This window comes from Podarcis cretensis (assembly GCF_951804945.1).
Source record: "Podarcis cretensis genome assembly, chromosome: 11".
NCBI classification, from domain to species: domain Eukaryota; kingdom Metazoa; phylum Chordata; class Lepidosauria; order Squamata; family Lacertidae; genus Podarcis; species Podarcis cretensis.
In genome coordinates this window covers 39,390,817-39,403,719 of record NC_137180.1, presented here as the reverse complement: position 1 = coordinate 39,403,719, position 12,903 = coordinate 39,390,817, and the positions used below count along the sequence as shown (strand labels likewise).

Genomic DNA, 12,903 nt, shown 5'->3' with positions numbered 1-12,903 from the left:
CTCCATTGTCCCTTGCCATTGGCCATGCTGGGTGAGACTAATGACAGGCGGGGATACTTAGCATTATACTAACGAGGACCTGGTTAGGGGTGAGACTAATGAGAACTAGAGTCCAACAACATCTCTATGGTCACAGGTTCCCTATCCATGCCATGTATGCACGCACATTTCATGCTTGCCCCCTAAAGGAGTCCACTTAGGAATACTCTCCCAAAGGAGCAGCCTGAGTTGCGGCGCACAGGGGCATCAAACTCTAGACAGCTGCTCAATATTATCTTTCCCTTAAATTGTGAGTCAATATGCTGCCTGAAGGGGTAGAGCTATCCTATATCCAAACAGACTGTCCTCATCCAAAGGGTTTTGCAGTGAATCATAACTCACCCACTGGGAGCCAAGCCAAAACTGCGAAGAATAAACACTGCCTCATTTCTCCTTTGAAAAAGAAGCACAAGGGTAATTACTCAGTTCCATTTGCTTCAGTATATTGATCCATTACATTTGTATTCCATCTTTTCAGGTTAGGCTGAAAGATGGTGAGATAATTCAGGTATAAAGCCAGACCATAGATCTGAGCTATGTTTACAACCTGACAAGACCTCCAGGCCTGTGTACGCCGCATGTGGCAAATCCCTTCCTGCTTTAAGGCAGAACTGTATTTTGCAGTTTCACCCAAATGGTTTGCCCTGCAAGCAATGTTTGGTACTGAAAACCATGTGTCCAGTTCTGATTAGCAGGTTGAGTGTTTGACTGGTTTAATAAAATGGGAATGGTTTGCTTTAAACCAGGTAGCTAGAGATGAAACTGCTGTGGACAGAAGGAAAGCAAGGATCCTTTGATTCCAAGGGGCCTAATCTCCTTTGTTCAAGTAGTGTCAACTTATGACAGTACCATTACAGTGACTTGCCATCAAGTAAACTCCATGGCTGTGCTGGCAGCTTTTAACTGAGAGCTTATCTATACTCAATTGGCCACACTGTGTCAATAGCATTTAACCAAGTGCTCCAGTTTATTTGTGAACAGCTTCTGTGGGTTGCCTCTTGTTGCTAATAATAATAATAATAATAATAATAATAATAATAATAATAATAAATTATTTGTACCTCGCCCATCTGGCTGAGCCTCCCCAGCCACTCTGGGCGGCTTCCAACAAAGATTAAAAATACTTTAAAATGTCACACATCAAAAACTTCCCTGAACAGGGTTGCCTTCAGATGTCTTCTAAATGTCAGGTAGCTGTTTATCTCTTTGACATCTGATGGGAGGGCATTCTACAGGGCGCCGCTACTGAAAAGGCCCTCTGCCTGGTTCCCTGTAGCTTTGCTTCTCGCAGTGAGGAAACCGCCAGAAGGCCCTTGGCACTGGACCTCAGTGTCCGGGCAGAACAATGGGAGTGGAGACGCTCCTTCAAGTATACTGGGCTGAGGCTGTTTAGGATTTTAAAGGTCAACACCAACACTTTGAATTGTACTCGGAAACGTACTGGGAGCGTATCTTTAACTTCCAGCCCCCCACCCCCCAAAATATCTGAAGCTGCCTAACATTTGAGTCAGACAACTAATACATCTAACTAGTGTTTTTTTTCCTGGGGGTACTTAAGGGTATGCAGTACCAGCACCTTGCAATAACAACTTCATGGTGAGTACTGGCACCATTTTTTTCCTATATAAAAAAGCACTGCATCTAACCCTGCACTGACTACTCTGACTGGCAGCAGCTCTCAGGAATAGATCGTTCTGAATTGTGCTACCTGATATTATAAATTGGAGGTGTGAGGGCCTGAGTCTGTCTAGGTCCTCATTCCAAAAAGTGTGAGGAGTCTTCACAGATACAAGAGACCCCCCTGCTGCAGAATCATGATCCAACACATGGAAGGCAATGAAAACAGGCGTCAAGCACTGAGCTAGAGTGTTTGACCCCACTGTCTGCCTCCTGCACAAGTTGCACATTTCTATAATGACCAAATACGGTTAGCACAATCCATTATTCTGGAGAATCTAATTTAAAGCAAGCATTTCTAGGAGAAAACCATTTCTAGTCTGAAGGAACAAAATGTAAAGTACTGAGGGATCCTAAAATACACAGATACATAAACCACATCCTTCCGCTTTTGTTTGTTGGTTTAAGCTATTTTTAAAAGAACCTGAGCTTAGTAATAAAAGTTCAAAGTCCAGAAAACATGAAACTTCCATCAAATGAAATGAATAGTAATTTATAGTGGGAATTAAGAATATTAATTACTGCTGAGCTACCGGTTTCCATGGGAATCTTTTTTTAATAAAAAATAAGAAGAAAATCTTAGCTTTTTGGCCGTAAAACTTCATAGGCTGCCACTATCTTTCAAAGCTGATTTTTCTTCCATTCATTTTTCTTTAGCTGTTTTCTTGCTTATATCACCCTATTTCTAGAATGGCATTTCTCCCAATTGCTAGGCACACTCGAACTTTTTTTAAATACAACATGCCAATCCAGTCCTTTGGATCATAATATCCAAGCAAGAAGCCCAAATGGACTCTTCATGGTTCCATTTTTTCTTGGAAACTAACAAACAACAGAACACTATTCTCTCAGCTTCCTGATTGCAGGTGAAACAGTACTGCACTCTCAAGTTATTATAATCAAGAATCGCATGTGAATTCCAAATGCCGCGAATGCACTCTGTAATATACACAAGGGCAGTTATCTCACTGTATTTCTCATATTCCTGATCGCCTGTATGTCCATCTGTTGGTATTACTTGGTCTGGATCTTGTTAAAGCATTTTCAGAAATAGACTCCTGTAAGTAGGATCTGAAGGGACGCAGGTGGCGCTGTGGGTTAAAGCCTCAGCGCCTAGGACTTGCCGATCGAAAGGTCGGCGGTTCGAATCCCTGCGGCGGGGTGCGCTCCCGCTGCTCGGTCCCAGCGCCTGCCAACCTAGCAGTTCGAAAGCACCTCCGGGTGCAAGTAGATAAATAGGGACCGCTTACCAGTGGGAAGGTAAACGGCGTTTCCGTGTGCGGCTCTGGCTCGCCAGAGCAGCGATGTCACGCTGGCCACGTGACCCGGAAGTGTCTCCGGACAGCGCTGGCCCCTGGCCTCCTAAGTGAGATGGGCGCACAACCCCAGAGTCTGTCAAGACTGGCCCGTACGGGCAGGGGTACCTTTACCTTTGCCTTTAAGTAGGATCTGAAGCAGATAAAATGGAACATGTCTGGACTTAATAATAATAATAATAATAATAATAATAATAATAATAATTAATAGTCAGACAGTATATTCTTACCTTGACTAAAGTCTAAGCAGCTGAGAAGACCAAATTGTCCCATGCTGAAAAACATTAAGTATAAATATATATTTATATAATATATATTTTATACCATATTTGTCCAGAGTAGAGCATGTTTCTAATCTGTCATTTTCCAAAATTTATAATGACAGCAAGTTCTTTTAGCTCCATTTTTTTCCAATGTCACCTCCCTTTGCTTAGAAGGCTTTTTTAATGGAAATAGTATTAAATAGTTATGGATTAAGAAAATACAGAAGTCACTTTTAGGCTGGAAAGGTTGCAAGCCAAAGCTATGGGGAGAGCTGATCTTACAACAGAAACTGCCAACCTCTACACCGTTTTATAGCCACCTACTGATAACTTTTCCCCAAACTGCTATGTCAACAATAGGAAACTTAAAAAAAAAAAAAAGAAACTTGCAAAGTAGCTTATCATTCAGTTATTATCACATTATCTATCAGGTGCTACCCTTAAAAGATTTCTCACTAAATGTCAACACCACGCAAAAATTTCCTTGTAAAATAGAATTTACCTGGAACTTACGTGTTCATAGAATATAGCCAAGTGGGGGAAGCCATAACTGTTTAAAAACGTATGATGCTTATTTAAATGCATAGTGCAGGTGAGGCCAAAGTGTTGTGTTCGTGTACCCTCTGATTCCTTATCTTGTGTGCATTAATGCAATATTGCCGGAGAAGTAAAATGTTGTGGGCTGATAAACTCAGTGGGTCCGGAAGACAAACGCACAAGTTGTGTTAGCTGGCTGAATTGGGGCTGCTGACATATGTCTGGATTTTCCCAGACTTTACCAGGATTTCAAAGGTGGAACTGATGGCTGGGGGGAATTTCCGAAATGTGGCGAAAAAAGCTCAACAACTGAAATATCACAACCCTAGCTGAACTCGTGCTGAAGTTTGACGCGGGCAGTTTCCTAACAGTGGCCTTTGCCATTCTGTTGCCCACCTGTTATCGGGCAGAATGGACCACTATACTGCCAACTTCCATATCAAGAAAAGCGAGAGCTTTGGAAGGAGAAAACAGAACTTTTATACTTTCCTTTTCAGGTAGGTCTCCATGGATGGTATCCAACCAAGTTCTACAAGGAGAAGACCTACTGAAATTAATGGACATGACTAAGTTACGCCCATTAATTTTAGTGGGTGTACTCTGATACAGCCCAGTATTACATTTATTGTTAATTTAATTTATATCCCATTCTTCATCCCAAAGGAAGGTGGTAAACATATTGGTGACAATGGAATTAAAAAGAAAAGCATATTCATAACATTTAAAAGCTATTGAAAACATATACGCACATATGGCTAAATATGAGCAGTTGTGGAAGAACAGCCCTGATGGTATGTGAATAGGGTTATGGGTTCGAGTTCTACATTGGGCAAAATATTCCTGCATTGCCTGGGGCTGGACTACATGACCCCTTCCAATTCTATGATTACAGTGGTACCTTGGGGTAAGAACTTAATTCATTCTGGAGGTCCATTCTTAACCTGAAACTGGGGCTTCCTGCTGCCACTGCACTGCCGGAGCAAAGTTCTTAACCCGAGGTATTATTTCTGGGTTAGTGGAGTCTGTAACCTGAAGTGTATGTAACCTGAAGCATATGTAACCCAAGGTACCACTGTACTTGCTTGAATAGAAGAGCATGAGAACTGCTGGAAGTTTTTGATCAAGGATAAAACTAGATTTCCACCAACCAAACCTTTCCAATGTTAGGGAAAAAATCTAGGTGCGAGGCTGCTCAGTCACCCAGCTCGTCAGGCAGAGCCCGTGGGTCCCTGCGGAATAAAGGAAGGAGTCCAGCCAACCGGAGCAAATAGCTGTAGACCAAAGTTTATTGCACAATAGGTTCAAAGAGCAAATTTGAACCCCGAGGATGGGGTGACAAGGACTTTTAAAACTTTCCCACCATATCCCAGAATACAGTTCATACAGCATCATTGCTACATCACTGACATGTCACAAAAGGGGAGGGGTTAAACTTGGCAAATATGTCCAGACAAGTCCTTGGTACAAGATTAGCATAAGCAGACATGGCAGGGCAAGACTCAGGTATAAGATTAGCATAGACAAATATGTCTTAAGTACCCACCACCCAAAAGTACAATAGAAGTTCCTTTGCATGTCTGGAGCCTGAGGCGAGTCAGGTGATGAGATCTGGCTTCCTTTGGCTAATAATGAGCCCAGCGATTGTCACCTCTGGGAACTTCCTGGAGTCCTTTTTCAAGGGGAAAATAGCTTTGGGATGGAGGAAACTGGGAAAGGAGATGATTTTATATTATTTTTAAAGCTAGGTAACTTCCCTGAGCTGTCAAGTTGAAAGGATACATTCAGGCATAATATTTGTAATATTTAACTTTAAAGATGTGCCCCCCCCCGTAATTTCCGTAACACCTTTCATGATTCACATCCAGATACTCTTCTACCCTAGGTCTGTCTGTCTGTCTGTCTGTCTTTCTTTCTTTCTGTCTTTCTTTCTTTCTTTCTTTCTTATTAATGTTCTTTTTCTTCTCTTTATGCTACTGTTGGCTTATTCTCCCTTCACTTACTGGAAATTTCTTGTCACATCTTTTACCTGCATGTCTAGCACCTCAGAATTGTCCCCATTTTCTACTTCTTCATGCTTCTTAAGCCCCCCCTTTCTCCCATTTCCACTATATCTCAAGAAATCCACCAGCAATCTTCCTCTAAACTTTACCACGCCCCCTTCTGATTGACCATTTTCCACTACTAAACACACAGTAAGGCCACTGAACTTCGGATTCCTATTTCTACCCCAATGCATGGATCTCCCACCTTCATGCAAACTAGATGTTGCTTTGAACACAGAAACCGAAATATTTCCTTGTGTTAGTAGTAAACTGCATTCTGGCATTTAACTTTCTCATCTCTTAACATCTTGGTTTCTGCTATTTTCATATCTGTGACCACAGTTTCCTCTCACAATAAATGCTAAGTTATGTAACTATTCTACACTTTCTGCTTAACGCTCCTCATTCTCTGTTAAATCAGCTTAAGCCTAGATGAATTCTACTAGTTTCAAGTCAGGAGCAGCACATTCGAAACACCATTTCCCCCTCAAAGAATTCTGAGCCCATCACAGTGTAATAATTCCAAGCAACCCTGAATAATCTACAGTGTCCAGAATTTGTTAAGGGAATAAATATGCTCTGAATGTGCTTTAAAGGTATGTTAAACTGGCTGTGTACACACCATACCTTTTAAAGCATATGCCCCTTCCCTACAAGAATCACAGAGCTACAATTCCCTTAACAAACCACTCTTCCAGCATTCTTTGCAGAAAATCATTGAATCACAGAACTGTAGAGTTGGGAGGGAACACAAGGATCATCTAGTCCAACCCCCGGCAATGCAGGAATCTCAACTAAAGCATCCATGACAGATGACCATCTAACCTCTGCTTAAAAACTTCCAATAAAGGATAGTCCACCACCTCCTGGGAGACTGTTCCATTGCCTAACAGCTCTTACTGTCAGAAAGTTCTTCCTGATGTTCAGTTGGAATCTCCTTTCTTGTAACTTGAATCCATTGCTATGAGTCCTACTCTCCAGAGCAGGAGAAAACAAGCTTCTTCCATCTTTCATGTGACAGCCCTTTAGATATTTGAAGATGACTGTCAAATCTCCTCTCTTTTCCAGGTTAAACACACCCAACTCCCTCCATTGTTCCCCATAAGGCTTGGTTTCCAGACCCTTGATCATATTGGTCACTCTCCTCTGCACCCATTCCAGCTCATCAGTATCCTTCTTAAACTGTGGTGCCCAGAACTGGACTTCTAGGTAGAATAGAGTGGTACTATTATTTCCCTTGACATCCTTCTGTTGATGCAGCCTAGAATAGCATTAGCTTTTTTGCTGCTACATCACACTGTTGACTCATGTTAAGCTTGACTGTTGACTCATGTTAAGACCTTTAGATCCTTTTCACACATACCACTGGCAATCCAGGTGTTCCGCATTTTACATTTTTGCAGCTGGATGTTCCTGCCTAAGTGCCGAACTTTACATTTGTCCCTTTTGAAAGTCATTTTGTTAGTTTGGGCCCAGTTCTCTAATCTGTTAAAGTCATGTTGAATTCTAAATCTGTCTTCTGCGGTGTTAGCTACCTGAGTTTGTCATCATCTGTGAATCTGATGAGCATCCCCTCAGTTCCTTCATCCAAGTCATTGGCTAAAAGATGTTGAACAGCATGTACTTAAAATATGTGGTGTGTACACAGCTACTGAGTTGCAGGGGCTCGCCTTCTCTTGAGTAAAGGGGAATTACTGAGTAATTCTGGGAGACTACACTGTTCTTAGGGATTTGTGTGCTGGGAAACATTTCACAAGGAATGGGGAACCTGCAGTAGCCCTCCAGATGTTGTTGGGTGCTGTGTAGCAACTATTCCTGCTTCAGGTAATCACTTCACCATTTTATTTTATTTTTTAAAAAAGCTTTTTATCAGTTTCATTTTTATGTGGTATCTTCCATTGCAGAAACAATTGGCTAGCAAAGGTTTTGGTGGCAGAGGGGAAAATATGATGATTTTTGTTCCTGGTATAATCAGAAATGCTGTTACTCAAATACTACAATGCTACATTCCTGGGACTATTTGTGAATACTGCTAGGCTACCAATTTGGACCAGCTAAAGTGAACATCTCACCAGCACGTAAACAGCTACTCCGGCTACTGGTCTGTTTCCAGCATAATTCAAGATTATGGTTGTTACTTATAAATGCCTTGGTCCTAGGTTAACTAAGGATCCACCTACACTCTACAGGTCTGCTCAAACCTTTTGTTTTTCATCCAATAGACCCTTCTGCAATCTGAAGTTAGGTAGGTGGTGCCCGGGGAAATGGTTTTACTGGTCAGGGCCCTTGGAATGCCTTCCAAACACATGAGATGGTCTGATGACATCCTTGATGTCTTTTTAGTGCCAGGAGAAGGCTTCTGTATTTGTCTAGGTCGGAATTCTGGCATGTTTTATAGCTGGTTTTATTTGATATTTTAAAGGCTTTGTCAGGTTTTTACTTTCATATCTGATTTTTATGGCAGCTTTGATTGTGTGTTTGGTTTGGTTCTATTTGCAAGGCTGGTAAGGATCTCTCTGAGTTAGTCTGGCTCAAAGGCAGGCAAAATGCCAGAACATCAGCACTTTGTGAGCAGACAGATAGATGCAAATTATGTGCAATGGTGCTAACAGGAGTAGCGGTTCCAAGTTTTCAATCTGCCTGGTGGGTGGTATTGTTATCAGGAAGCCTGAGTTATCAAGATTTAAATTGAATTATTAGCATTTTCCATTTTGTATTAAAGTGTATTTTATTTTTAGCATTTCGTTTTGAGCACTTTCATCTTGAGCACTTCTGTTTTGAAGGCATAATGAGAATCTCTGTTTCAAAGAACCTAGAGTTAGAGGATCAAAGGGAGTGTGCTGATGTGAGGGGAGGAGAAGGGTGTGGGCATGATTTATTGAGCCAGGAACACTATCTCAGTTGGCCCTGGGGGTAGGACCACACCTACCCATACTCATTGGGTATGAAACATAAAGAGAGGGCACTTCCCATTTCACTGCTAGCTAAATGATATTCAAGGTATGGACAAGTGAAACTTCTCTTTACTTTAGCTTAAGCTACCAGGAGTGAGGAGAGTAAAGGAAAGAGGAATGGGAGACCCAAATGTCTCAGCTACCTGCACTGCACTCCCAGCTCCACAGTCCATCCAGCTCCACATAGCAGTAGGAAGATGAACCAGCAGCACAGCTGGCATGTACATTTAAACATATGGCAATTAAATCACTATGACTTTGTTACTGGGTTCTGAATTGTAACATTCATAGGTTTATTGTGACATTTTAATTGCAAGATACACTTTTGTATTGTTTGGACTGTTAATTTCATAGTATCATACTTGCTTTGCCTGTTATTGTTAATTGCTTCAGGCTTCTGTTTGGAAATAAGTAAAACTGTATACAGTGGTACCTCGGGTTAAGTACTTAATTCATTCTGGAGATCCGTTCTTAACCTGAAACTGTTCTTAACCTGAAGCACCACTTTAGCTAATGGGGCCTCCTGCTGCTGCTGCACCGCCGGAGCACCATTTCTGTTCTCATCCTGAAGCAAAGTTCTTAACCTGAAGCACTATTTCTGGGTTAGCAGAGTCTGTAACCTGAAGCGTATGTAACCTGAAGCGTATGTAACCTGAGGTACCACTGTATAAAGAGATGGAGGGGGGAAACCACATTTTTAAAATTCCTTCCTTTCACTAGTTTTCAAGCACAATACCATTGCAACTTTGCAAGTTGTCTTTTGTGGGGTAAAATAAGTTGGATTGAAAACTCTTTTAAACATGCCAGTGCAGAAAGGCATCAAGCTGCAAACTATTCTGAAAAAGCACCTGGGCTGGTAAAACTTACTCAAGCAGTCAGCATGAAGGCCAAGCCTGTTTTTTTTTTTTACAGAGCTTGTGAAAAATGGTGTGCAGAAGCTTTCTGTTGGTGAAATTCTGTCTGGGAATGGATTTCTTACATTTGAGTGACACCTGCTGGCAAAGCTCTCTCCTTTCACCACAAGGGCTAGATAATATTTGCTGTCTGGTCATTCAAGCTCTGTCCTGCTACACAGTTGGCCATGAAGGAAAGAGGAGTGGGAACAAGAAATGTCCACTCTGCCCTCTTTCTCAGAAAGGCTGTCACAAAGCAGGGACTGGCACTCAGGGCTTTTTTTCAGTGGGAACTCACCGGAGCTCTTAAGCAATCTGGATACTGTGATTGGAAACCATCCTCAACCATTCAGCAATGAATTTCTTCCCTCCTTGGGAAACACCCATCCCATAAATAAAATCAAATACTGAGCCCATGCTGACATCTTGATCCTATGTCCCAGGACTTTGCTTGCTGGAGGAGGCCTGGGTCGCTTCTGCAGCACAAAAACATAAACAATTTCTTTGCCGCAAAGCTCTAGGGTAAGCAATAGCAATTGGCGATGCATAGCCAGAGTCTGTCTTCTGCCACTATTGTGGTGCCGTAAGTACTGTTATGACAGTGTCTTGCTGACTTTGTTAGTTGTGTGCAACTGTCCCTTATTTGGTTTGCTCCAAGTCTAAGCAGTCTATGAAAAGCAAGGAAGAAAAAGTCTCCTCTTAGACTGACCAATAGACCTTACATAGCATTCTGACCATGGTCCACCAATTAGCTCTGTATCCCAGAACATACTTGGCTTTGTACTTTGTTTTCCCTTCCCTTGCCTGGCCCCTTCTGCTCTGCTTTCTAAGCTGGTTATGTCTTGATTTCTTCTACCTGCCCTGATTCAGCAAATGCTTTTCTTGCCCAGCGGTGGTCCTAACCAATGAATAGGATGTAGAAAGAATGAGGACACGGTCTACTTTCTGCAAGCCTACCAGCTGGTTAAAAAGCTCCTACGTGTAAAGATTCGTGAGCGCTGACGTGGGTCCTCTGAGGGGTTTAGGTAGAATAGAGCTTGCAAATTATTAAAGTGAACACATTTTTTTAAATAGAAAGAACCATAATTATGCAAAACAATACAGCAGTTGCCCAGGGATTAACTAAATGTGTAAGTAATTTGTTTAACACGTGAACAATGCAGTATTTGCAGAGAAAATTTAGACCAATTTTGTCAGTCAGTCCAAACTACAGATGGGGAGGGGAGAAATTTGGTGTGGTTAACATTTCAGTGCAAATGTTCCTCATTTGCACTTCCCAAAACCATGCACAAACTGAAATACAAACCCTTATTCCCCATCCCCTTGCTAACCACACTGAGGCATGAATTAAATGTACACGGTGATAAGAGCCTAGAACTATCACTCAACTCCCAATCTCCAGCCTTTTGCTTCTAGTTCTCCATTGAGGGTTTATCCACATGTAGCTTTTGCCCTGCTCTTTCCGGGCACAGCTTTGTGCTTAAAAGCTCTGTGCCCAAGTGTCCCCCTCCCCTTGCCCTGAGTTTCCCCTGTGAAAACCTGCTCTTGGGTGCTCAATCGGAGCAAACATCCATTAGGGTTTTCTGCAGATTAGCATTTGCTCTGAGTGACGGACAGCAGGTTTTTACAGGGAAAACCCTGGAGCAATAAAGAAGGGCACTTAGGCAGGGAGGTTTAAAGTGTGGACCGTGCCTAGCAAGAGCAGTGGACAGGTAAGTGTGGATAAGCCCTAAGAGACTTAGCTCTCCTGGGATATCACCCTGGCACCTGCAAAGGGAGCTTTACTAAGAAAACTAGTTAGGAGTTTCCCTGTCAGGGGAAGAGAGTCAGGTCATTCTGTTCCATCTAGGTGTGATAGCATAGGCCACTTTTTACAGCGACTGCAGCTATAGCAACTTTATAAAGTGCTTGTCTTATTGGGCAATTCTCCTGATTCTGATAGCCACCTTGTCCACTAAGCTAGGGCTTTACTAAGGGTTTTTGTTGTTGCTGTTTTGACATGGCATGAAATTTGCTGTGAGCCACTGTGTTGAGCAAGTCCCAAGCCTGTTTCATAAAGTAGGAAAGTTCCTGGAGAAATTCTTGTTCAGAACAAATGTTGGCCTGAATGCACGACACACCACCAGGGGGCAGTAACAGCTGATGTGAACGCTCACAAGGTTCCTCTGGTATTGCCTTCATTAGGACTGCACCAAGGCAGGCAGGACGTGCTGTTCTGTGATCCAAAATGCCTTACATGTATAAAACCCTAGGTGGACGGCAGAGGGGCTTGAATACCTTCAAATACCCAGAATACAATATGAGAATAATATGTACCTCATTTATAAATATTTACTTAAAATGTATTTTAAAGATTGCATCATAAAACCTTGCAACTTTCACAGTCAACATCTGTAACAGGCACATTTCTATAGTTCACATATGCTAAATATGCACTATATTTATGTCACAGTGGTGAAAGTATGCAATACTTTCATGGTCAAACTAAATGTGGAATATTAAATGTTCTTGTATGTTTTTTCCAGTAGTGTGATAAAATTGCTAGTGCTTTTGCAATAGTACAGGCATAGGCAAACTCGGCTCTCCAGATGTTTTGCGACTACAATTCCCATCATCCCTGACCACTGGTCCTGTTAGCTAGGGATGATGGGAGTTGTAGTCCCAAAACATTTGGAGGGCCAAGTTTGCCTATGCCTGCAATAGTATGTAACAGAATGGGGGGGGGGGGGATATTTGGCAACTTTATTCATGGAATTCATACGATTTTGCTGCCATGTGGTAGCAACTTTGAAAACTAAAGTTGTAGTTCCAGGCTCAGGAGTAAATATTGAACTCATGTGATCTTCCTTCTGTATAAACATGCATTGGTTCAGTCTATACATGGTCTTTTACATGGTTGTATTAATTAACATCTGTACATATTCATTTGCCTGTAAAGCATGCAAAATGGTTCTTTATTCTTTTCTCTCTTTTTTGCATGTAACCAGCAGTAATCAAAACTGGAGACTTACTACTAATTCTCATTAGTAAAAATAATTTTACTAATTAGGCATATATAAATCATGACTTTTTTAAAAAAAGAAAGGTAGCATGTAAGACCGAAGTAAAAGCCCAAAGATATATAAAGGAGCAAGTCTGTAATCTAGTGCTGTGTTGACATTTCTGATGGTTATTTCTTTTGT

The 12,903-nt window shown here is 41.8% G+C and overlaps 1 protein-coding gene across 1 annotated transcript in view; it reads right to left on the bottom strand.

Moving 5' to 3' along the window:
• Positions 1 to 12,903, bottom strand: part of LOC307226633 (interleukin-6 receptor subunit beta-like) — a 68,615-nt gene that overhangs the window by 24,714 nt on the left and 30,998 nt on the right. Inside the window, exons 2-3 of the mRNA XM_079995446.1 lie at positions 3,263 to 3,306; positions 382 to 432 (exon numbers count right to left, since the gene is read on the bottom strand). Of these exons, the coding sequence (XP_079851572.1) occupies positions 382 to 432; positions 3,263 to 3,305 (94 nt within the window). The 5' untranslated portion in view covers position 3,306. The remainder of the gene's footprint in view (positions 1 to 381; positions 433 to 3,262; positions 3,307 to 12,903) is intronic.